This window comes from Pteropus medius, unplaced genomic scaffold (assembly GCF_902729225.1).
Source record: "Pteropus medius unplaced genomic scaffold, Ma_sr-lr_union100, whole genome shotgun sequence".
Lineage (NCBI taxonomy): Eukaryota > Metazoa > Chordata > Mammalia > Chiroptera > Pteropodidae > Pteropus > Pteropus medius.
Genome location: NW_024351729.1, coordinates 6,421,136 through 6,448,063, shown reverse-complemented (window position 1 = coordinate 6,448,063; position 26,928 = coordinate 6,421,136). Strand labels below are relative to the sequence as shown.

At 35.4% G+C, this 26,928-nt stretch overlaps 1 protein-coding gene, 1 long non-coding RNA gene and 1 pseudogene across 14 annotated transcripts in view; 2 read left to right on the top strand and 1 right to left on the bottom strand.

Moving 5' to 3' along the window:
- CCDC150 (coiled-coil domain containing 150) overlaps positions 1-17,252 on the bottom strand; it is a 64,678-nt gene extending 47,426 nt beyond the window's left edge. For 2 of the 13 annotated variants that reach the window (XR_005648981.1, XR_005648982.1), the window contains exons 1-7: positions 11,072-11,650; positions 10,020-10,183; positions 8,527-8,747; positions 8,230-8,408; positions 6,654-6,722; positions 2,016-2,132; positions 789-918 (exon numbers count right to left, since the gene is read on the bottom strand). Coding sequence is in view for 9 of the 13 variants with exons in the window: in XM_039844307.1 (XP_039700241.1) it covers positions 789-918; positions 2,016-2,132; positions 6,654-6,722; positions 8,230-8,408; positions 8,527-8,747; positions 10,020-10,183; positions 11,072-11,194 (1,003 nt within the window). In the remaining 4 variants the exon portion in view is untranslated. Of the gene's footprint in view, positions 1-788; positions 919-2,015; positions 2,133-6,653; positions 6,723-8,229; positions 8,409-8,526; positions 8,748-10,019; positions 10,184-11,071; positions 11,655-12,302; positions 12,348-16,379; positions 17,049-17,068 lie in introns of those variants that run through there. The other 11 variants (XR_005648983.1, XM_039844308.1, XM_039844311.1 and 8 more) reach the window with 11 other exon arrangements.
- LOC120587853 (uncharacterized) lies at positions 12,209-12,327 on the top strand (annotated as a pseudogene).
- A 103-nt stretch (positions 17,253-17,355) lies between the features above and the next one.
- Positions 17,356-24,652, top strand: LOC120587493 (uncharacterized). The gene is made up of 2 exons (XR_005648984.1): positions 17,356-17,736; positions 19,321-24,652. It is a non-coding gene; the product is annotated as an uncharacterized LOC120587493 (long non-coding RNA).
- Positions 24,653-26,928: the final 2,276 nt, after the last annotated feature.

Below are 26,928 nucleotides of genomic sequence, written 5' to 3'. Positions count from 1 at the left end.
TTTTTTTTTTTTTTTTTTAACTAGAGAGTACATTCAGTGAAAATAAAACCAAAGACAGAAATAGGGGAACAACATGGTATTGTACATTAGCGGCCAAAAGATGTAAACTTTTCTGAGTAATGTTTTGGCTTCATAGAAAATTCACAAAAATCTATCAGTTTTATTTCACTTAAATATTCTAAAGCCAGAAAATTACAAAATATGTAAATCCTCACATTTTATGTAGAATACACCAGAAAAAATATACTTTTTGAATGTCTGAGTCCAAAATTCATTTCGAATAAATTCTAATTTAAAATATCTGAAGAATCGAAAAAAAAAAATAAACTATATGATAAAATAAGAATTAAAGGGAAGTGTTTATCTTACTTGGGAGAACAACTTAATAATAGATTGGTAAACTGAAGAATGAAGAGTCTGATATGATAAATGGTTAGAATCAATCGGTTAGCAAGGATTAATGGACTTATTTCCTTATTAACATTCTGCTTTCCACTATTCAATCTAGATTTCTAGAAACTAAATGTTCCCAAGTCCACAAACGCTGAAATAAACCTGAAAAGAATCTAAATAAAAAATATTTTACAATTAAGAGGGTCAAATTCTATTTTATTACCATTCTCTTTTCTCAGTGCCACAGATAGAAAAGAAATCAGCAGTTTTTTACATTCTGGCCTGCAGGTAATATCAGTAACACTGGCCACTTCAAGAATTTGAGATCTTAAGAGGTTTTGCAAAAAATCTCAAAAAACTAGCAAAAGTGTAATTTTTAGCATCTATTTTCATACTTAGATCAGATTTGAGCTGTGAGATAGCAGTCTCCAACTCTTCTTTTTTTTGTTGCTCCTGTGCCAGCAGTTCTTGAGTGTTCTGTATGGTACTGCGTAGGGCAATGCAGTTTTGCTGCAAACTTTGCACCTGAAATTGTATAAGAAAAACTTCTTTTCTGTAAGATAAAGATTTCTAATAAATTACCTTAGAGCATGCGTGTGGAATAGATTTTCCAATCTTAACATTACTGGAGGGGGATGGGGAGCTTCTCTATATATTACAGTTAAAGATCTCAACAAAGTGCAGTGTTTTACAACAGCACAATCCAATAGAACTTCCTGGCACTCTTCAACTCAGCAGCCACTAGTCACAAGTGACTGCCAAGCACTCCAAATGTGGCCAGAGTGAGTAAGAAATCTAATTTTTAATTTTATTTAATTTTAACTAATTTAAATAGCCATAAATGACTAGAGGCTACTATACTGGCAGTGCAAGTTATAGCAACAAAGGATCATTTACAAATTCCTTAAGTAGAATCCTTTTTATAATTCTATTGTGAAGGACAGCTGTTAAAATAATTGAGCTAAAATAGGTTAAATGATAAAGTTATTAATTAAATCAGTTAAAATAAAATTAGGTTAAAATAATAAGGATTACATAATCCAATTACAGGTATTAGGATTTGGAACAACTAATTGCCTTGGGTACTTAGAATTTAAAATATTCTAAATTGCATGTAGGTACTCCAAATAACAACAATGATGAAGGCAAATATATTATACTAAAATAAATAATGACAATTGCAAACAGCTATATAAACATGTCCCTGATTATTTTACTTACTGGTATTCTTTGCTCAAGTATTAGCTCAGTTTAATCTTTATTTTCTATCCATATCACATACATATAACATGAGACCAGGGCAATGCCTTCTAAGATTAATCCTTAAAACAGAGATTATATGATGCACAGGGAAGGATATCATCCCAGGAGCTAACCAGTTACCCCTACAAAGCCTGAGGCAAAGTAACCTCTCTGGTCCTTAGCTCCCTTATTCATAAGTTAGACTGAATAACATCAGATCCTTTCTTATTTTGCACTAAAATATTTAAAATTGTAGTAAGAATGTTAACAGATTACCAAAGAAAAGTAAATAATAAATCTAGAGGAAATTATAGGTGAAATTACCAGCTTTTCTCTTTTGGTTTTACTTCCCCAACATAAATAAGGAGAGAGAAATCTACCTGCTTCCGTTCTACTTCCACCGTTGATCCCATTTCTTGTATTCTGAGTAGCATGGTTGATCCAGATTTCTCAAGAGATTCCCTTAGATACTGCTCTTGAGACAACTGTCTCCTTAGCTGCAGAGCAACAATGAAGTTAGGCAATAACAAGGGAACATCACAGCAGTTTAACAAAGATCACATTCACCGTGGGAAGTTAACCAGACTTGTCATCTCACCTCCAAACATTCTTCATTTGTTTATGTTCTTCATCAGTAACATGATTTTGTTTTTCCTTCACAAATGACCTTCTAATAAATACGAAGCCAAATTTGTTGCCCTTGCCTATTATGTAAGTCTGATTTTCAAACTTTGTGTCAAGATGCATTAGTAATTTGCAAGTAGCACTTGAATAAGGAAAAAAAAAATATGAAAGCATGTAGCAAGTAATAAGGGTATATGTATGTACAGTGTTGCAGTGTAAAATATGTTTTATAATGGACTATCAAAAAGAAGTTTGAAAAACACTAATATCATACCTTAGTATGTGTATGTTCTGTATTTCTTTCTGACTTTATTTTTTAAATATTATTTTCCTATATTTTTATTTCCTCATCTATATATTTTTTATCCTGTAGTATTATAAACATAACGTAGCTGTTTCAATTCTGTTTTAGAATTTAAAGGTCTAAACAAATAATGAAGTAACTGTTAAATGGCAGATAAACTGACATTCAAGAATTGGGGTACCCTACATTATTTCTCTCAATAAGTGAATATAAAATGAGTCAGAAAGAGATAAAAGGAGTCTCTTTTAACATGAGATAGAGAGATCCTTTCCAACTTAAAATGAGAATTGCAGAATGTTATTCCTTTATGAAGTGATGTTAAATTAGAAGAAATTCTATTTTCAAGCTTGAGTGAAGAGGACATAAGAATAAACTTTATAATTTTATACGTGTTTTTGCCATGGATAATATATTTTATAATGTTTAAACGTTTTTGAAAAGTTCAAAGAGATGAAAAATGTGTTCGCATGGAACTGTTCTAATAGTCCATTTTGGAAATATTCTATGATATCCTTAATCATACCCCTAGTACTGAACATTTAGGTTGTTTTTCCAGTTTTCTACTATTCTAAACACTCTTCTGCTTGTGAGTAAATCTTTCATTGCAGTTCCTTAAGATAAATTCCTGTAAGAGGAATCAGTAGGTTACAAGTATAAACATTTTTTTAAATTTTTGATACATAATATGATTTCCCAAATTTTAGCCTATTTGAATAAATCCTATCAGAACTATGTATTATCATTTTCTTAAATCTTTGCTAATCTAATAAATGAAAAATAACATCTTAAGAGTTTTTCATTTCTTTGGTTACTAGTGAGATTAAACATTTTCTAATATGGTTATTAGCTCTTTATATATTTTCTGAACTGTTATTGTTCTTATTCTTTGCCCACTGTTTTTTTGATTTGAGTTTTTTCTTAGTCAAGTTCTTTAAAATTGAAGAATATTAACTCTTTGTCTAGTTTTGTTATGTCTTATTAGTTTTGTTTTTTGCCTTTTTTTTTTTTTTACATGTACAAATGTTTAGTTCTTATGTGGTCAAATCTATTGAGGTTTTATATTTAGAAATTCCTTTCTCATCCAATGATCAATTAAATTTTACAATCTTATTTTAAAATGAGCCATAGTTTTTGTTTTGGGCTATATTTTATAAAAATCTGATACTAAAATTATCAGGTTATAATTACTTTATAATATAAAATAGCTTAATATACTTTTTTAAATTCTAGATTAAATTATATAATTTGCTCAAGATATGATTTAGGTACTTTGTAAAGGAAATCTTTATATGATAATATACTACTGAGATATTCATTTCTGAAGCATTATTAAAGGCAATGCGTCAATCTATTTTATGTTCATCAGAACCAGATTTTATATATTTTTTATGTCTTGGGAAGATGTATACCACATGTATTCTGTCTTTTATGGACTAAATTGTATTCCTTCAAAATTCATATGTTGAAGCCCTAATTCCCAGTATTTCAAAATGTGACTATATTTGAAATAGGAACTTTAAAGAGGTGATTAAATTATTAGAATGGGCCCTAATCCAACCTGACTGGTATCCTTATAAGAGGAAGAAACTGGGATATGGAAGAGACATCAGGGGTGTGTGGGCACGGAGCATGTGAAGACACTGTGAGAAGGCAGCCATTGGCAAGTGAAGTAAAGAGGCCTCGGAAGAAACCAAATATAAGGACACCTTAATCTTGAACTCTAACCGTCCAGAAATATGAGAAACAAATTTCTGTTGTTGAAGACATCCAGTCTGTGCTACTTTGTTATAGCGGCCCTAGCAACCTAATACGTCCCTCCTGCTCTAATACTCTCAAAACGTCTTTAGATTAGAAGAGTCCTTCCACAGATCCCTGACAAAGTTCAATGAAAACACAGGATTTTATCACATCATTCAGAATTAAGACTTTCCCAATAAAAATAAAGATAAATGGCAATCAATGATAGCCTTTTAAACAAATGGTATGGAACATATGGACATAAACACATATGCACAAAGAATCTAGATATAGACCTCATACCTTTTACAAAAATTAATTAAAAATGTATCATAAACCTAAATGTAAAATGCAAAACTATAACACTTCTAAAAGAAAACACAGGAGAAAAATCTTGGTGATGACTTTTTAGACATAACACCAACAGTATAATCCCTGAAAGAAAAAATTGGTAAGCTAGACTTCATTAAAATTAAAAGCGCTACAAAAGACAGTGTTAAAAGAATGCAAAGATAAGCTACAGATTGGGAAAAAATATCTGCAAAGCATGTATTTGATAAAGAACTGGTATGCAAAATATACAAGGAACTCTAAAAACTCAATAGAAGAAAACAAACAACCCCGTTACAAAATGAGCAAAAAGACCTCAGACACTTCACCAAATGAAATATACAGACAAACAAGTATATAAAAAAGATGTTCAATATCGCGTCATTAAGGAATTTAAAATTAAAATAAGATACCATTACACACCTATCGGAATGGCAACACTTCAAAAAAATAACACCAAATGCTGGTGAGACTATGGAGCAACAGGAATTCTCAGTCATTGCTGGTGTGTGCAAAATAATACAGTCATTTGTTAAGACAGGTCGGCAGTTTCTGACAAAGTGAAACATAAGCTTACCATGAGATCTAGCAATTGTGCTCTTAAGTATTTATCCAAATGAGTTGAAAACATGTCCACACAAAACCTACATATGACTGTTTATTTATAATTGCCAAAAGTTAGAAGCAACCAAGATGTTTTTAAGTAGGTAAGGATAAACAAACTGTGTTACATCCATACAGTGGACTACTGTTTAGTGAAAAAATAAGTTCTCAAGCCATGAAAAGACATGGACGAATTTTAAATGCACATTTAAAGTGAAAAAAGCCAGTTCAAAAACGCTACACACTAATTTTACCCTGAAATCTTTATTTTGGCCTAAATTTTAGTAGACAACTATGACTCCAACTATAACAAAACTATAGAGACAGTGAAAAGATCAGTGTTGCCAGGGGCTCAGAGGGAGGTGGGCAGAGGGGTGAATATATGGAGTACTGAGCATTTTTAGGGAAGTGAAATTCTGTATGATACTCTAATGAACAAAGAGTGAATCTTATCATAAATTGTGGACTTTAGTTAATTATGATGTGTCAATACTAGTTCATAAGATGTAACAAATGTACCACACTAGTGTCAATATGCTAATAATAAGGAAAACTGTGGGGTGAGGAGAGTGAGTTTACGGCAACTCTTTTCTGTGCCATTTTTCTATAAATTTAAAACTTTTTAAACAGTCTATTAAAATATCTAAAAAAATTTTTAATGTGCTAAACTTAATGCATTCTAAGAACAATCATGTTTTTATTGGTGATTACTAGCAAAGTACGTAAAAGAATTTTCCGGATAGCAATACTTACCACCTTGAACACTAAAATTCATAATTTAAAAAATAATTTGGGATGAGAATTTTCCTAAGAAATATACCGACTTCTTTATTTTGTATAACAGAATGTTTTAGATAATTTGACCCTTTGTATTTGGACTAACATCAATTATAATTCAGTCAGAGAATAATGAAGTTTTGGGGCCGCTGTCAGGGTATACTGAATTAGTAATCTTTCTGACTCTTCCACTATTTTCAGCTGCAAATTTTTAGTCCAACTTTTAGCAGCCACCTACTTCACAATTTCCAATCTGTTATCTTCTAAAACTTAGGCTGAAATGAAGGTTTCAAGGTAAAATTAGATGAGCAGGCTTATTAAAAGCTGTTTACTTTAAACACAGCTTTACTTTAAAAGGTCTTTGTATAAAGGTGTTCACCTAACTCTAAGTATATGGGCAACCGTGTGTATTTGTGGTATCTATTTCCCTCCTGGCTCAGACAGCATTTTAATTTCTGGTTTTACGGCCATATTGAGACAATAAGGGCAGCCACTTTCACATGAATTTCACGTGGTGTATTTTAAAAATCTTCCTACTACACAGTCACATATTTTCTGCTTCAAAGGATCTCATTCATTCTGTCCACTTTTCTGACTTTCCCTCTGCAATTCTAATACCCCCTCAGGCATCTTTTAATCTTACCTCCTCAATTTTAAGGTTCATTTTTCGTTTTGTGGTCTTCAGTTCCTCTTCAACAATGGCTACATTCTTCTAAAAGTAGGAAAAAAGATTTTAAATAATCTGAAATGATAGGGAAAAACTGGCAACCTATAAATGCTATTCTGAATACAGTTATACTTATTGTGACTCTTAAGTCATTATTACAATGAGATATTTTAAAAGAAGTTATTTTATTACTTCGATTTATGACTTCTATCATTTTTCCTTTTAGATCATAAAAAGGGATTAGTCAGATTCACTTCCTATGTAAAATTCAATACTCAGAGGTAAATCTGATAACAGAAATTTTTCTCATGGTATATTCCTATTTTTTTAAGTATTGTATTCCTTCTAGTCTCCAAGATTAACCATGCCTAGGAGCTGAAGATGAAAAACAAGGCTTTCATTATTTACTTTTTTATATTGTTATTACTGGTACCGCAGATATAAAACCTCAGTCGACTATCTTTGCCATCTTTCCTATCTTCAGCTCCTACCATATTCTAGCATAAAGAGCATCTATCTTTTTAATTCCACAACTCTATGTCAGATCTAATAAGGTACATGCCTGAATGCAATAGATTCCTAATTCTTTTCCCTGCCTCCAACCTCCTCTATAATCAATACTCTATACTACTACCAGATTAGCTTTCCTGTTTTCATTCTCTCACAGCCTTATCAAAAACCTGAATCACCCCCAAGAGAATCAAGCCCAACTATTGATTTTACTTGATTTTGAGATCCTCTGTAATGTGATCTCTAGCTAATTTCCAATTTACTTCCCACAAATAATCCTCACTCCTGTCAAGATAGTTTATGCATTTCCCCCTAATTGCATCCAGTGGAAAGATAAAGTTCAAACCTGAGTTAAGGGAAGAAGACAAGGAAGTGTGATCTTGAAGAAGTGACTTCTCTCTGGGCCCCAGTATTCTTATCGTTAAAATGGAAACAATAATATCCTATATAATGAGGTTTTATGAAGATTAAACAAAATAATGTTGGACATCTATTATACTAATGGGCCCATGGGATGAAAACAAAATTTTTAGTTTATTTTCCTAGTCTTTATTCTTTGCTGACTTGTGTGTGCTCCCTGAAATGTCTTCACCTCTCTACTTTGTCTTCTAAATGTTCAGCTCAAGTCCTATCTTTTGTGAAACCTACCCTAATCTATTATGCACCCTTTTAAACCCACCCAAATGCAAACTCTTCAATATTCACTTACTGTCCTGTACTATCCTTTAATATTTTTTATGTCCTTATTTTTTTTCTCTATTAAGTTGTTCACCTTGTTCTCCCAGCTAGCACGGAAGCTCCATAAGAGCACAGACTACCTCATTTCTTGGGACCCTTACAGTCACGTGTACAGGGTAAGGGCTCTATAAATACTCAGTTACTGATAGCACACGACAGTTTAGGTTATCAATGTAGATACATTTCAAATGTCAAGAATCCTCACATCAACATCACCTATTTTAAAAATCAATTTTATGGGCCTACTGAATCCTTCAAATAACACCTAACAGTGACTCTGTATTTCAGAACTCTGGACTCAAACCTTTGTCTCTGAAGCGATCTCCAAGGTGGCAGTCAACCGTTGAACTTCATCTTGTGCCTTGTCTTCTCCCTCTTTCACATCTCTTAGTTGCTGGCGCAAATTCATCACTTCCAGATGCAACAGCTTCAGGTCCTTGGAATGCTCGTCCTGTATTGTATTCAGTCGATCCTTCAGAAAAGCTACCAGAGAGCACAGGTGGGTCATCAAGCAGTTGAAAGGTCAGGAAAAGAAAAGAATCATAAACTCATCGAGCACCCATACAGGACCAAATTTATGACAGTTCTCTTCTCTCTATACCTGTTTTCTGTGGATTCAAATCCTTTTCAGTTTGCAGACGGAAGATGTTCATCTTCAAGGACTGAATGAGGCTTTCTAGATGGCACATTCGATTTACCAGAAACTCACAGTTCTTCCATAAAATATCTGATTTTCCCGAACAAATTATTTCTCTTTGGATAGGGCTAATGATGTTCTGGTTTGCAGGTTCTTCTAAACACTTTGGAGTTTCAAACTGGCTTCTGAACAAAGATCCCAATATAACAATATTATGCAATGCTATGGTACTATGGTAATCCCAATCATTGAGTCAATGTAACATTTCTACTAAGGATAAAAACTAGATTCCTTAGTTAACAAGCAACAGTCAGCCCCTCCAAATTTAAATAGAGAGAGCACTATTAGGTAAAGAGGGTGAGACTGGTGTGGAATGGGGAATGATCACTGACTTTTTAAGGTTATTTCTGAAATTTTCATAAACTTTTTTGTATGTAAAAACAAGTGATATATAAAAAATGTTAAATACTAATTCTATAATCGTGAACTAAGAATTAAAGTTAGCAAAGGGGCAATATATGCATGTTTTTTAAAAGTTTTAAACAAGGTCATAATAAATGTTGTTTTGTTCCAACGTTTGTACAAATTTAATATTTAACTGTTGAAGAGTTCTTTATTCTATGGGTGCTACAATACCAATCCTACTAATTTTAGGTCTTTGTCAGAGACACTCAGGAAATATATAGAGGCATATCTTGGAGATATTGCAGGTTCAGGGCTAGACCACTGCAATAAGGGGGGTTGCAATCTTTTTGCTGGTGGAGGGTCTTACTTTCAATTTGTAAAAAATGCAATATCTATGAAGTGCAATAAAGTGAAGTGCAATAAAATGAGGTATGCTTGTGTGTTAATTGTAAAGAAAATCACACCAGGAAATTTGATACTGGCTGCTTATGTACCTGGATTTCTCAGGCCATTGATAATCCAACTTTTAACGGCAATAACTTCTTAGCAGCACAAGAGGAAAAACAATTTTTTTTAGTACTTCATCCTAAATTATGTTTTTAAGACTTAAAACCTCTTTTAATTTACAATAAATTTGGAAAAAGAAAATGAAGAACATATTTTAGTGGCATGAATCAAGTTTAGATGTTCACTTTAACTACTATCAAAGTCTATTTTTAATTTAAAAAATAAAATTATTTCTAATTACACACAAAAAAATCACATGTTTTTAATCAAGTATTGAAGGTAAATAGGATATCAATATTTGCACACCTAATTAACCACGCTTTGAATATCTGTTTAGGAGAATAGTGGTAGCAGTTCTATCACAAGATGATGACTTTATCTTGCAAATATTTTCTAATTAATGTTCAAATGGAAAGTGTTATGTCTAATTCTTTTGTAAATACCTATTTCATCTGTTAAACCATCCACACTGTTACTCCTTATTAATAATCAGTGAAACAAAGTTCTTCAACTTACAGAGATCTAGTTCATTTTTTACTTGTTACCTTTCATCACCAAAGTCTAACATTATTAGGTCATCCCTCAGAGAACTGGTCTGTTCTTCAACTATTCTCATCTTTTGCTGAAGTACGGTGAATGTTTCAGAAGCTGTAGCGTTGATGTGGGTTGGAGAGACGACTGGTCTGGACATTGCAGTTTCCACATGCACCTGAGATTAAAGTCACGATATTAGTGTAGTAGGTTCTATTATTGTTCAAAATAGTCACCAGCCCTTCCTGTGGGATGATTACACATCCCTGTCCTGTTGAGCTCAGGAAAAGCCACGTGTCCTACTTTGGCCAATTAAATGTGGGTGGAAGCTTTAAAAGCCAACGTATCATTCACCATCTCTCCTTTTCCCTCTCCATGAGATGAGCAACATCCCAAACAGTAGCATGACAGCCAGTGCGAGTGAGCAATAAACTTATGTTGTTATAAGCCACTATTGTTCAGTAGTTTGTTATTGCATCATAATATACTCTATTCTAACTACTATTAGACACACGTTAGGACCTATGACTTGGCAGAAGGAGTTATTACCTCTTTCATTATCAGCCATTTTCATTTTAATATATTCTCAACTCAACCTTTCTGGGGGAAAAAAATCTATACTTGGATCTCTGAGGGCTGTCATAAAATATTTACCAACTACACTAAAGCGATGATTTTTAAAAATAATTTGCAAACTTAACTTCATAGCAACAACTCTTCTACAGCTATTGACATCAAATTTCCAGACTCCTCCCTCCAAACTACATAAGAGTAATGGGAGTAGTGAGACTACTCTTTCGGGCATGGACAGAAGCAGAACTAGCTTATAAGCAATCCCAACTTTTAAATGAACAATGTGCCTAAAGTTTAATGAGAAGGTCGTTGGTAGAAACTTTAAGGATATTCTCCTCCAACTCCATTTCTATACTAATCAGACTGTAAACCTTAACCATCACTAGCAATAGTGTTCCCACGGGAATGTGAGCACAAAGGTCCCACCTGTGATATTAGTAATACATCTTTCTCCCTCACTAGTTGTGTAATCGTATATCTCCCTTACTCTTACCTCCCAGGTGGTACAAGTGGGGACTACCTCAGGTCCAAGTGGCTGAAGGTGGTCTCCAGGACCCACAGCAGCAATTAAAGAAGTGTTAAAACTGGTGGGAGGATTTAAGGGGACAAAAAGCATCGTGAGGACCTGTGAAAAGGTTGGGCTTCTTGCCAATATACTACTACTATGACCACTGAGGACATTTCTTCATTCTGAAATAACTCTCCAATCAACTTATATCTTCCTCCTACAGGTCTCAGAGAATGGCCTTTCTAGTTCTTACTTTTTAAAAAACTTTATTGAGGAATAACTGACAAATATAATCACATATATTTAAAGTGGACAACATGATGATGTGATATACATATAGGTATATTAGAGAATGATTACAAAGATCAAAATAATTAACACATCCATCGCCTCACATAGTTAGCATAGTTAATTCTTTTGTGTGTAGTAAGAACACTTAAGATCTACTCTCAGCAACTTTCAAGTATATAATAACTTGTTATTAATTATAGTCACCATGCTGTACATTATATCCTTAGAATCTCTTATTTGAAAAGGCAACCTATCGAATGGGAGAAAATATTCATAAACCATATATCTGACAAGGGGATAATATCCAAAATATATAAAGAATTCATGTAACTCAACAACAACAACAAATCTGATTTAAAAATGGGCAATGAACCTGAGTAGACATTTTTCCAAAGAAGAAATATAAATGGCCAATAGCTTTATGAAAAGGTTCTCAACATCACTAATCATCACAGAAATGCAAATCAAAACCACAATGATAAAAAAAAACACAATGAGCTACGTCACACCTGTTAGAACAGCTATTGTCAAAAATATGCTAAATGTTGGTAAGGATGTGGAGAAAAGGGAACCCTCATGCACTATTAGTGGAAATTTAAATTGGTGCAACCACCACAAAAACGGTACGGAGTTTCTTCAAAAAAAAAAAAAATTGAACTACCAAATGATCCAGCAATTCTACTTCTGTATATGTATCCAAAGGAACTACGATCAGTATCCTGAAGAGATATCTGCACACCCATGTTCACTGTAGCATTATTCACAATAGCCAAGATATTAGGGATCAACCTAAATGTCCCTCAAAGGATCAATGGATAAAAAATAAGATGAGTCTACCGCCACGCTACCCTAAACAAGTCCGATCCCATCTGATCTCGGAAGCTAAGCAGGTTTGGGCCTGGTTAGTTCTTGGATGGGAGACTACCTAGGAAGATCAGGTGCTGTAGGCGTAAAAAAAAAGGCGGGGGGGATTGTAAGCTGACAAGGTCCTTGCAATCTGTAAGGTCAACCGGGGTTGCGGCACCTAAAAAAAAAAAAAAAAAGACGTGACACACACACAACACACACGGAGGAATATTATTTAGCCACAAAAAAGGGAAATCCTGCCATTTGTGACAACATGAATGAATCTGGAGCACATTATGCTAAGTAGAATAAGCCAGACAGAAAGAAAAACACTGTATGGTATCGCTCACTTATATGTGGAATCTAAACAAACAAACAAATCTGATTTCACAGAAACAGAATATAACTGTGGTTGATGGGCTGGGGTTAGGGAGAAATGGGTCAATGAAGGTTGAAGGGTACAAATTTTCTTTTACTCTCATTGTAGTGCTTCTGAACAGGATTTCTCTCTTTTGTGCTCTATAAAACAGAATGCATTTGACACACAATCTTTTTGAATTCTTAAACATTTCCTGTTAACAATCAGCTCAAGAACATGTGGTACAGAAGTCTCTTCTATTGATTCCCTTTCATGTTTCAAATTGTTCCTGAAGGGAAAGACAAAGGCACATGTAGGTAGTGAGTCTTTGAAAACACAAAGATTTTAAGTAAGATTCATCTACTTTTCTGAAAAAGAGCCAGATCTGACGACTCCTGCTCATGTTACCACCTGGGCCAGAATAGTGTTCCTCAGGTAACAGAAGGAAAAGCCTCTAAGACAGACCCTCAGGCTAGTTCTGTTACCACGACATCAGGGCTAGGGATGCAGGAGCCACCAATAGTGTGGGATGGGGAGAAAATGGAGGGGTAACAATGGAGAAACACTACATGGGTTGACCCTCCATTCCATTTTCTGTCATCCGCTGTCTGGTTACTGATGATCTAGAAATAAATCAGGCCTGGGGTAGGGAGAAAAAGTATGGGAGTTTAATGAGGTTTATTGCACAGAGTTGGCTTCTTTGTCTTTTAAAAGAAGCTGAAAAGTTCATATCCCCAGCCTCCCTTGCAGCTGGCAGGCTCATGTGACATTCTGGCCAATGAGACTTTAGGCAGAAGTTTGCAAGGAGCTTCTGGGCAGACTTTTGTTTTTCTGATTAAAAAACGACGGAAATTATGGCACCTGTCCTTTCCTTTACCCATATGATGCTCAGAGCTCTAAGAGCTCTTTTTTCCATCGGCTATGCAGTTTCTCACTCTTAAATATAAACACAGCCAGGGATCACCAGTTTTTGAGAAACACAAAAAGGCCAGAGAAGCTCAGATTAACTTGACTTTTTTTTTTTAATTGCAAAACTAGTAACCTCCAAACTCTGCTTATTTATGAAAAATAAACTTTCAGATTTTTTGTCATTTTTTTCTGTTGCTTGCAACAAAAGCATTCCTAATCCACAGACAGGAATCCTGGACAATAGTTGGTGGAGAAACAAGTGGAAGGAGGAGGTAAAGGAAATGACAAGCAGTGCCAGAGCGGGAGGGGAGGACAATTTCCATGGCAACTTATTAGGCCTAGGTAGCCAGTTACAATATAAGGGGATGCCTTTATTAATTTATATCAGAAGCCAAGCAAAGAATACTAATACAAATATAGCAAAAGTCTACTTTTGGAAAAAAAAAACCATATGGGAAATGGAATACAAGTTTCCCACATATTTTGAATGGAATGCAGATTCCCGCCTAAAATTTTTCATGTATGTTGAAATGTCATAGTTTTGCTGATATTTCCCTAAGGTACCTATGATACACATAAAATTTCTACATTTATTTCACAGGGTATGTGCACATTTCGCAATAAAATGGAAAACAACTCAAATTGCTTCATTTTCTTATAAAACAGAAAGTCTATATTTGTCTGGGTAAGAATCTGATTTGCATCATCACTCACACCCACTTGAACCTGATCTACACTGGAGCTTCTCAGGCTTCCAGAGTGAAAAAATACTCTCAAACAAAAACAAGCACAAATGTGGCCTTCAGCCTCTAAGGGGAGGTTTATAGAAAATTCACCCTAAGGGAAATCAAGGTGCCTGAGACAGACTGATGGTATAGGCAGGAGATAAAGCTTGGGTGAAATACATGTTTTGTTCTTAAAATATCTTCTTAGTCAATCATTGAGGTCATCAAAGAAGTTGACTTGAAAACTAAACAGGCCAATCTATCCTTTAGGTATTTATTAAAAACAGGTCTCATGGTTAGCTGAAAATCCTCCCTCCTCCTGCAGGAGCGAGAGAGGAAGCAATAGTGGATGAATAGCAAGAGCAGGACAGCCTTAATATCCACCAGGGAGAGTCCCTGAGTACCTGGGAGCCTGTTAAAAGAAGAGTGAAGCAGATTTGGAATCTAGTGAATAAGTTGAGTTGGGGTTTAGAATCAGGAGAGATTTAATTTTCATTGCAGTTACTTATACCCTTGCCTATCCACCCTCATTTGGCAGGCCCAAAGCAGGGGTAACAGAAATGTCACCCACCAACACACACTGGCAACTTAGCAGATCCTCAGAAGCCATAACTCTATAGCTTGTAGTCTAAGAAGTACAGTCTTACAAAAAAAGAATCTAGATCTAATTACTAATATTCCAGCCAAGGGACCATAGCTTGTACACAATTGTGCTTTGCTGTTTTTGAAAAGGCACAAATATCACTGAATGCAGTCTTGAATCTACATCCTAATGCTTGACAGTAACGATAAAATACTGAAATATATCTTTTATTTTTTAAAAAGTTCATTCACAGCTACTTTCATAAATACATCATTATCCAGTTAATACAATCCTGTCTCTATGTTTAGGGAGGATATTTCCAAGGGGCTCCTAGGTGGGCTATCTCACTAACAGTATGGCATGAATAGGACCAATGTCATAAGTCATAGATCAGTAAAAGCCAGATAATTTTAAAACGGAATACCTGCTTCTGTGGATACGGCTCCATATAGTTATAACTATATGCAATAGTTATAACTATATGCTGTTGGTTTCAAAATAACAGACCAAGGACTCAGTGTTGTTTACCACAACCACTGGAAAATAATTTGGTCAGTAACACTGTCTTCATTCCCTCATACCTCCAACACAGATTTCCTGAATGCCTACCATGAGCCAGATACTGTTATAGGCACAGGGGAATACAGCAGTGAACAAAACAAACAAAAATACTTGCCATCGTGGAGCTTATTTCCAATTAAGGAATACAAACATCAAGTAAAATATGTAATTTTTTCATTGGTGATAAATACAATGGAGAAAAATAAAGTAGAAAAGAGGATAAGATGGAGACTGTGGTTCAGGCTTCAATTTTCAACAGAGTGGTTAAGGAAAGCCTCACTAAGATGATACTTGAGCAAGGACCTGCGAAGGAGGTGCAAGAGTGCACCACCTGGATATCTGGGGGACACAGAGGTCCAGAAAGAGCAAACGGTGAGTGAAAAACCTTAAGTCAGAATGCCTGATGGGTCCACAAACAGTAAAGTCAGTTTGGCTGGAGAGGCACAGTGCAGGAGAAAAGAGTAGGAGGTGAGGTCAGAGGGTAATGATGGAAACAGATCGCACAGGGCCTTAAAGGCTATTTTATAAAAGTTTGGATTTAATTCTCAGTGACTCTCAGAGCCATTGGAAAGTTTAGAGCTGAAGAGTGTTGTGATATAACTTACCTTTTAATTGGATCACTCTGGCTACCCCCTTAATGGAAGAAGGACAATGGCAAAAGTAAGAAGACCACTTGGGAAGCTGTTATAATAGCCCAGACAGGAGATGCCTCTGGCTAGGACCAGGGTGATAGCAATGGAACAGTAAGAAGTGGTCAGTGTCCAGACATAGTCTGAAGATAGGTTTTGCTGATGGATTCGATATGAGAGAAAGGAAGCAATTAGGATTATCTTGCCAATAATCAAGACAATGGAAATCTATTAGAAAGAAGTAGTTTCAGAGGGAATATCAAGGGTTGTTCTGGAAATATTAAATTCAAAACAGGAAAGAAGCCCAAGAAGATTGAACTTGTAGATCTGGAGTTCTGGGGAGCAATGTGGACTAGAGACATAAATTCTGAAGTTGTCAATATATGCATACCTTACAAAATCACGCCGCTGGATAAAAGAGAACAGAAAGGCTTCGAGGACCTAATCCTGGGTGCTCCGAGATTAATAAATCAGGGACATGAGGAGTGTGTGGGTGTTCAAGCCAAACAAACTAATGTGAGCTTCTCCAAAGTAGGGTCAGATTCTTAAATCCTTTTCTATCTTCAGAGCCTAGTACAGTGCATGGAACAATGTGGGCAGCAAACAATCGGGGACAATGCAACAAAAATTTAACAAATGTCTAATTCTGTTCTAACACCAGTCCAGGTACTGGGGAACCAGCAATGAACGAATGTAAATTGCTGACACCTGCATTCTAATAAGCAGGCCAGGGAGGATAACAGGTGGCAAAAATCAAAACTCATTAACGTCGAAATGGCTTTCCCAGGAACTTATAACCTCCAAGCTAACATATTTTTTAAAAGCTAGTATTGAGATTTATCTGGAGACCCTCCCCGGTGGCTATCCTCCCTCCTTGAACTAGAGCCAGGCTAATGCAAACGCTTCGTTTCCAAACGGTTTTTCCGGCGTCCAGTGCCATAAATCAGGGTCCTGGAGTCCAGAGGGCGAGACTAAACTGCCAGTGAGAGACGATGGTGGCCTTATCTGAGCCGCCGACTCTCTCCCCTGGGCCCCGGACCTCTTTTTCCGAATCACCCGCCCTGGGCCCGGCAGCCTCACCCCACAGTCCATCTGTCTGCCTGTGGCTCTGTGCAGCAGCAGGAGGGCCGGTTTCCATGGAACTAACACAGCGCTTTAAACGAAGCCGCTCCCCGGCGCGGTATCGCCCATAGGCAGGAGTACCCGTAGCAGGGCATGCCGGGAATTGCAGTTTTCCTGGCCCAGGAGGGCCCTCCGCCCGGGGCGGGACCCAGACCGGAATCCAGCGGCGCGCACGGAACGCGCAGCCCCGGAAGCCGGATGACGACAGGGCTCCATTGTGCTCGCGAGCGGGGCACGCTGGGATATGTAGTTTCCTCCTGCTCAATATCTCCGAGGTCTTGTTCTGTCCAGTCTTGCAGTGACTCGTTTCGTCCCTATGAACTTGCGATGTTTAGAGAATTCGGCAAACACATACCCTGAAGGAGGCGAGAGTCCAAGATTAGAATTTTTTTTTTTTAGTTTTATGAGGACTAAAGTATCAAATTACTTCTGAACGGAAAATAACCAATTGGTTAATGAGCATAAAAAACGGTAAAGTACAGAGTTCAAATATTCTTCTCGTTAAAGTAAAAAGCAAGCCCCACTTCGTCCTCACCCATGATGGCCAGACGGAGAGTAAAACACATGGAACCTGCTCTTCTGTCGTGTGTCTCTTCAGGATAATTTATTTCTTGCCTTGTCTACAGGTAAGTGAATAGATAGTTCTAAATCTGACTGTAAGTAGCTAAGAAACGAGAAAGACCATTGAAAATAAAACTGCAGTCATTTCTTAGTTGTTTTGCTCTGAGTGGGAATTCATCCTTAACAAGAAGGCTTCTGCAGTGAAAAGACAACGCGACTTAGCAGGACAGAGCACCTTGTTACCACAGCCAGGACAATGCATTCCTCTCGTCTCCCTGGGGCCGTAGCTGAGAATAACTTCAGCTCTCAAATTAATGCTCTCAGATCCGAGACAAGTCCTTATTTACTTAGCAAATGGCTGACTGAATCGATCTGGTTATTCTTATTCTTCTCATAGCTGAGGCTCAACCTGAGATAGACAGAATGTCAATCAAACCACAGCTGCAAGATGTATTCATCAAACTGAGCCCATCTGGTGAAAGAAATGAGCACCGCATACATTATTCAGATGAAGGGACCAAATAAAGCTTTTAATATGAAAAATAGGAGGGTATTTTTGAGCGTCAATGAAAAGAGCCAATTATTCTCTATGTACATTTTCTCTTGCAATGACCTCTGATTTATCTGTAAAGATGAGAGATATGTGTATACACTCCACAGATAATCCAGACACTTCAACGTAATGAGAATTTTCACCTTCTTGAATCTCCATATTAAGCAACAGTCAGGGAAACAAATTGATTAAATTTAATGTTTTTCATTTCTTTTTCTATGTCTACCATCTGGCAAACCATATAAGAACTTAAGCAATTACAGAGTTAGAGAAAAAGAATCTGAAGTCTTCGATAAACTAATTCAACTGCTAGAGAACCAGTCTGAATACCTGAGAATTCATTATATTAAAAGTATATTTTTATTCTTTTAAGTGCCTGATTTTTTCCTGATTTCCCTCTTGATTTTCCATTAATAAATATGTTTCATACTTGTTGACCCTATCCAAAAAACAGTTGTGGAAATCCTAGGGATTCCATGAGGACCACATCCTCTCACTACAATACTATATAGCCTTCTAACTGGTTTTCCAGTCACCCTTCCCAATGCATCCTTCATATTGCTACTGAAATGATCTTTCAAAAAGTAAATCTGATTCTCAGTCTCTTGCTTAAAAAGCATTTAAAAGTTTCTCCTTTTTTAAACTAGTAGTTTTCCATTGAACAGGATGATGCCCAGACTGCTAATGGCTTTAGCCTACTTCACCAGCCTCATCTACACCTGGTCCCTCAAGGGAACTTTGAATTCAATTCTCCTGTGCTTGGAGACTCTGTGCCCTCTGCCAGGCACTCCATTTTGTCAGTCTGGTGAACTCAACAGAAAAGTAACCTTTTTTGTGAAACCATTTTATTCTACTTATTGTTATGCCTTATAATTTTCAGTGTGTCATCTCCCCTTAATTAGGCTTTCAGCTATTTGAGGGCAGGAGTTTTCTTTTTATTTTGATCTTTTTATTTTCAACACCAAACAATGTCTGGCGCACAGTAGAGGCTTGGTAAGTCTTTGTTAAGTGAGTGAATTAATGAATAAATTTTGAACACTTCTACCTACGGTGGTTATGTCTCACTCCCTTGACTATTTATATATTCTTATTGTAGGCCTGCAAAAGGCATCTGTTTACTTCCAGAGCTGGAAATGATTTGACTTTGCAAATACACAGATGACAGCAAAGCTACCTACAACTACTTCCCCTTGGAATTGGAACAGTATTCTGTGGATAAAAAAAAGGCAAACACAAAAAAATTCACTTTCATATCCTGTTGGTACAATGGAGGAATGAGAATGGCAAACTCACTAACTGGTTCTTCACCTTATGTGGACAGTCAGATCTTTTGGTAAGTATTGGTTCTGAGTGTAGAGATTAGAATTTCGAGGAGTCTGACTTTTTAATGAACTGATAAATCATCCCACGTCTACGAAGATTAATCTGTTAGTTGAATCAGTCTAGGGTAACAGTGCTTCTTCTAAGATCTCAGGTACTTAGGTTCTCCAACTAAATTACGTATTAAAGTAGATGCTCACATTTTTCTACTGACCAAACTTAAGAATAAGGTCAAAGTTATGGCGGTGTTGCTGCAGCTCTATTTTACAGTTCTTAAGATTACTCTTTTTGTCATAATAGGATGATACATAATCGGGAAGAAATGTGAGTGTTCTCTTTAAATTGGCTCACACAGTTCAGCTGCCTGATATTTTTGAAATTTTCTGATTGAATAATAACAACAGTGTGTTTAGTCTGTTGAATCTATCATCTATTGTAGTGGTCCCCACCCATTTTAGCACCAGGGACCAGTGCTCCTGTGAGAATATAATGCCTGATGATCTGAGGTGGAGCTGAGGCAGTGATGCTAGCGCTAGGGAGCAGCCGTAAGTACAAATGAAGCTTTGCTCGCTTGCTTGCTTGGTCGCTTGCTCGCTCGCTGGCCTGCTAGCTGTCACTCACCTCCTGATGTGCGGCCAGGTTTCTAACAGGCCACAGACCATTTCTGATCTTTTGAATTGGGTGTTTTATATATATTGCCTCACTTGATTCTAGCCGTAACCTTAAGATGTAGTAGTTATATTTCCATTTTACTAACAAGACAACTAAGGTTTGGAGAAGTTAACTCGCCTGGAGCTGTATAACCAGTAAGTGATATAACTATTGTTTGGACTTGAGCCTTTCTGTCATCAAAGCCCACACTTTTCAATTTGATTCCATCTTCTACCCATTCTCCATTCCATTCTAACAACAATGTGTAGACAGAAATTTCATTTTCTAAGTATGAGATGAGAAATATTCCACAGGATGGATGCCATATGTTTATAAACGCAAATGAGACAATATAGGTGGTTGTCTGTGGGTGTATATGCAAAAATCCTGTTTCTCCTTAAACTTTCATCCGCTAATGTTAGCTGGTTTATCTTGCCAGCAGCAGTGATTATGGCGATTTTCTATTTTCCTCATTTATTAATTAGAATTATTTTGTAAAGAGGTGCTACCTCTCATTTTCTGCAGTGTATCTACATGTTTGTTCAACCCTAGTGCACATGTAAAGTAGTTTTAAAAATTGCTAATCCACACCTGATGAGAAACAAATTTAAAACTAGAGTATATTGCTTGGGCACAGTTCTTTTTGTCTTTAGCCTTACAGTACCCAGTCAAAATGCTGTTTTCCAAAGTTACTTAGGTCACTCCTTTCTTGACCTGCTTCAGTGTGGCTATTTGATTTATTTTTAATATAGTTTGATATTTATATGTCACAGTATGCATTCTATCTTGTGTTCTGCCCACATCCTGATTGATTTTATTTAATTTACATATGGTAAAATTCACTTTTTGTGATGTACAGTTCTATGGGTTTTGACAAATTATTAGAGTCTTACATCTCCCACTACACTTGTATACAGAACAGTTTCATTACATTCAGAATATCAAATTTCAAGATGATTCTCCTTTATAGTTAACCCCTTCCCCTACCTTTCAGCTGCTGACAATGACTGATATGTTTTCCATATCTATAATTTTGCTTTTCTAAAGTGTCATATTAGTGGATTCATACCCTTCTAGGTTTGACCTCTTTCATTTAGCAAATGCATTTTAAGATTCATCCATGTTGTTGCGTGAGTCAGTAATTCATTTTTGTAGCTGACTGACATTCTGCTGTATGGATATATCACAGTTTACTTATTCATTCACTGGTTGAGGGACATATGGGTGGTTGCCACCTTTCAGCGATTATTAACAAAGCTACTATAACCATTTGCATAGAGGCTTTTGTATAAAAGTAAAATTTTTATTTCTCTTGGATAAATACCTAGGAGTGGGATTGCTTTATTATATAGTAGGTGCATGTTTAAATTTGTAAGAAACTGCCAAATTGCTTATCAAAGTGGTTCTACCATCTTGCATATCCATCAGCAATGTATGACATTCCCTGTTCCTTCTGATCCTTGATAGCATTTGCACTTGATAGCATCAAATTTTTTTTTTTAGCCATTCTAGTAAGAGTGTAGTGGTATCTTGTTGGGTATAATTTTCAACTCTTTAATGACCAATGATGTTGAACATATTTTCATATGCCTTTTTGACATGTATATGTCTTTTAAAATAGAGGTCTATTCATAACTTTAGCCCATTTTTAAAACTTAGGTGGTTTAATTTCTTCCTCATGAATTTTTCGAGATACAAGCCCGCTTTCAAAATGTGATTTGACAACATTTTCTCAGTCTGTGGCTGTCATTTCATTCTCTTCTCAATAAATTGCCGTTTGCAGAGCAAAAGTGTTAAGTTTTGATTGAGTCCAACTTATCAGTTTTTTCTTTTGTGGATTGTGCCTTTGGTGTCACCTAAAAATTTCATGCCTAACCATAGATCACACAGATTTTTTTCTTATGCTTTCTTCTAGAAGTTGTATCATTTTGTGTTTACCTTTAGGTCTGTGATCTATTTAGAGTTAATTTTTCAAAGTAACGTATGAGATGTAGATTGTGGGTTTTGTTTTTGTTTTTGCTTACAATTATTCTAGCACTATCGTTTAAAAGATCCTCCTTTCTCCATTGAATTGCCTTTGCACCTTTGTCAAAAATCAATTGAACATATTTGTATGAGTCTGTTTGTGGGCTCTTGACTCTGGTCTGTTGATCCATGGGACTGTCTCTACCAGTGCTGCATTGTCTCTGGTTAGTATAATTTTTAGTAATTCTTGAAATCAGGAAGCACAGTCCTCCAACCTTGTTCCTCTTTTTCAAATTTATTTTGGCTATTTTAGTTCCTTTGTTTTTCCCTAGAAATTTTGAAATTAACTTGTTGACAGATACAAAAAATTCTGCTAGGATTTTGATTGGTAATATGCTGAATCTATATATCACATCGGGGAGAATTTAGTAGTAACACTATTGAATCTATCAATCCATGAACATGATATTTAGGTCTCCACTTATTTCAATCTTCTATGATTTATTTAATCAGTATTTTGTAGTTTTCAGCATATAGATCCTATATATAATCCATTACATCTATATCTATATTTTCATTTTTTGGTGTTGTTGTAAATAGTATTTTTTTAAAAATTTTGAATCCAAGTGTTCATTGTGAATATATAGAAATATAATTGACTTTTGTATTTTGATCTCATCCTGTGATCTTGCTAAACTTATTAATTTTGGGAACTTTTTTTGTATATTCTTTGAGATTTTTTATGTAAGCAGCCCTGTCATCTGCAAATAGAGTATTTCTCCCTCTCCCAGTCTGAATGACTTTATTTTTCTCACCTTATTGCACTGGCTAGGACTTTCACAATAATGTTGAATAGGAGTGGTGAAAGGAGGATACCTTTGCCTTGTTCCTATTAAGTTTGATATTAGTTGTAGGTTTTAAAATAGCTATCCTTTATTAGATTAAGGACATTTCCTTCCATTCCTAGTTTGCTGAGTTTTTATTGTGAAGAGATGTCAAATATCGTCGAAAGCTACCGAGATAATTATATATTTTTTCTATAGTCTGGTAATATGATGAATTACATTAAATTTTCAAAAGTTAAACCAACCTTGCATTTCCGGCATAAACTTCCACTTGGTGATTCTGTATTCCCCTTTTTATATATTCCTAGATTCGATTTGCTAATAGTTTGTTAAGGAATTTTGCATCTATGTAGAGGGATATTGGTCTTTCTTTTTCTCTTATTACAGTGTTTTTGCTTTTCCTATTAGGATTATTCTAGCTCCATAAAGTACATAGGAAGGTGCTTCCTTTTATTCTATTTTCTGAAAGAGATTGTATAGAATTGGTTTTATTTCTTCCTTAAATGTTAGAATTTGCCAATGAAATATCTGGGCCTGGAATTTCCTTTGTTGAAAGATTTTTAACTACAAATTCAATTTCATTAATACTTATAAGACTTTTGGGTTTTTGGTTTGTTTGTTTATATGTTATTAGAGTGAGTTTAAAGAGTTTGTGCCTCTTAATGATTGTTCCATTTTATCTAAGTTGTCAATTTGCAGACATAGAGTTGTTTGTAGTCTTCCCTTATAATCTTTTTAATTTCTGTGAGAGTCTGTCAAACTGGAAATGTTCTAGGAACACAAGGATGTGTGGTCATCCTATCTACAAGATATGTGGGATGGGAAAAATGGTAGATGGGAACCTCTGTACCTTATGTACCTTTTAGTTTTATTTTCATTTTAAATCACTTGAATGTGTAACCTATTCAAAAAATAAATTAATATTATTCTTTAAATATCCGGGATAATTCCTGTCATATAGTAAGATCTTAATGTGTGCTGTTGAATAAATGAGTGAATCAGTCAGTCAGCATTGATGATTACCAGAGTTTCATTGAAGAAAATGGGGGTTATCATTATATATCCAGTTCTGAAAGTCTACCACATATGTGTCAGAATTGAATGATTGGTTTGATTTGTATTCTTAACCTTCAGGTTTGGTAACATAAATTTTATCATCACAGACTTGGTTATATTGCTTTTTATTATTCATATCTTTCTTTGCCTATTTGCCTGTTCATTTAAGTCCTCATGTATACGAAGAAAGAGTAAACTGCAACTTGCTGGATAAAATCAGGAGGAAGGAAAAGGAAATCATTGAGGTCCTATAGAAGACATCACTGAAGGTTTCCCCATCTGTTACTTTTCCTCAAAACCTGTGCCCCATCTCCATGGTTACTATGGGGATTTCCATTTTCATGATGTATATATCTATATCTTCCACGTGATTTTTGGCCAAGAAAACCTACACAATAATGGGAAAACTGATGAGAATTAAGCTTTATAAAGTGATTGTTTAGAATTCAGTGTCTCAGTGAAATATTATCGTGACTGCAGTCAAGACCTTGATTCAATTTTGACTGAGCTGCGTTATTGGATATTTAGTATGTCCTTGAATTCCATGAGTCAATAAGTCAGATGAATAGAATAAATTTTTTATTTATGGAGTGAAAAAGTGTTACAACATTGTTCCTTAGTCTGTTGATTTGGGATACATCATGTCTGTCTCTTAAAAACACATAAAAAAACATGCACGTGCATACATATCCTAAAGAACTGATTTGATAAGTTAAATAAAAGTTATGTATTTGGATAAGTATTCCTGAAAATAATGAGAATGCTCCTGGTTATCAAATATTAACCCAGCTCTTCAAAATACAAGGCTCTGAGATAAACTACAAGTCAACATTACATCAGGAATGTGTCTTCTCCAAAATGTAGGAAATTCAAGGTAGGTGAAAAAAGTGGAAAATAACTTTTCACCCAGACATTGAATTTTAAACAACCAATTTATAAATCTTATTTCTCAGGATATGTTCCTTCATTGCTATGAGTCTATAATTTTTTGAGTAGATCTTTCTTAATTATATTTGACACAGATAGTACCTTGTTATAATTGTGGTATATATTCCACTAAAAACATTTAAATTGAGACCACAATATCACTTGGATATCTTGATAAGATAATTATTAGATATTAAAAGGCTAAATCTTCATAAAACATTATTTAATAAGGTTATATTACCAAGTAAAATTGTTTCCCTTCTGCCCTTCAACAAATAGAAAAATGCATATTCACAATGCTTTCTTCATTGTTTCCCCACAACTATTAGTACAGAAGACCCACAAAGGTAGTAAATTCAATCACATCGATGATAAAATCAAGTTTCTACATTAGCTCTGAAGTGTATATTGTCTCTTGAAACCTTTAATAGCTTGGCTTGTTTCATTTTCTGTCCCTTTTATACTCTGTTCCTGGAAAGTATCCTGGCTTTTTAAAATAACTTCATGAGAAACATTCTTTTTACTTACAGTGCTACCAAGGTACAATTTCTTTACTTATGTAAACTGAACAGCTTAATAAAGTCAAAAAGACTGCTGTTTCATATAATAATGAAAAAATTGGGTTCATATATTCCTTAATTTACAATTACAGTATTAAAGATTTTCTTAAACAGAAATCTATCTTTGCCCTAGAAATTTTAACCAATATGCCTGACTCTTTAGCTGTCTGATCTTGAGAAAGTTAATAAACACTGTGCTTTAATTTTTGTATTTGTACAGTAGAGAGTATTAATTCTACTAGGAGACAAGAGTCCATAGGTCTCTCACATTTCTCTGTGACTTGTGAAGAAAGGCACTGACTGCACTTTGTTCTGGACTATCTTTTCAAGAATATTGTACAGGGAACTGTCTTAGAATATATAATGTCTACCTTTGGAGCAAAGAGCAGACTTGATTACCATTCATTATAACAGATTTGGATTCCCTGAACTCTGGGATCCCCTCCTGTAGATCAATCCACTGCATGTGTAATTATCTATCTAAGCCAATCTGTGAAACCCCTGTGGTACTTGGGTGAAAGGAGAACTAATTCCAACATGCTGATACTCATGCTGCTTGCTGTGTCATGAGTAACAAAGTCTGTTTCTGATCCAGGAGTCTCATGTCTCTGTCAGCATCTATGTAACTGTGGCAAGATAACTTGTAAGCTTGCACGTAGAGTAAAATCTTAGCCTCTTACAGTTTCTGACACATATGAAAGAGAGTCTGGAATGTAGAAAATGCTCAGCAAATATTAATATTTATCACCATCAACATTATTTACCTTCAAAAATACTGAGGGTTGACCTGGAAATTATGCTTCTAGGAATTTATCTGGCTGAAAATTGAGAGATACATGTAAAGGGATAGATATTAATTGTAAAAATTTTTATAATAATGAAAAATTAGAATACACCTAAGTGGACATTCTATAAGTCTGCTTTTGCCACAGTGATACTGCCTAACAAAATCATTCTAAAACTCAGTGTCATAAAAGTAAGCATTAATTTTCACACTCACGATGTCTACAAGTTAGCTGGGAACTCTGTTCCATGTGTCTCCTTCAGGGTCCCAGGGAAAAGCAGGCAGTGACTACCTGGGACATGCTCTTCTTGGGAATGCTAGAAGAACAAGAAGGCAAGCCCAACTGCGTAAGCATATTTCAAGTCTTTGCTTGTGTCACATCTAATAACTCCCAAATGGCAAAAGCAAGGAACATGGCCAAGCCAAAAGTCAAGACACAGGAAATGATACCAAGACCACCATAAAGCCATGGCAAGGGTGTTGGGTGTACTACAGGAGAGTGAAGAACTGTAATCCACAATTTAATTTACCACGAACAATAGGAAAGTGGTTAAGTAATTATAATACATTCACACTAAGCAGTTATCCAAACGAAT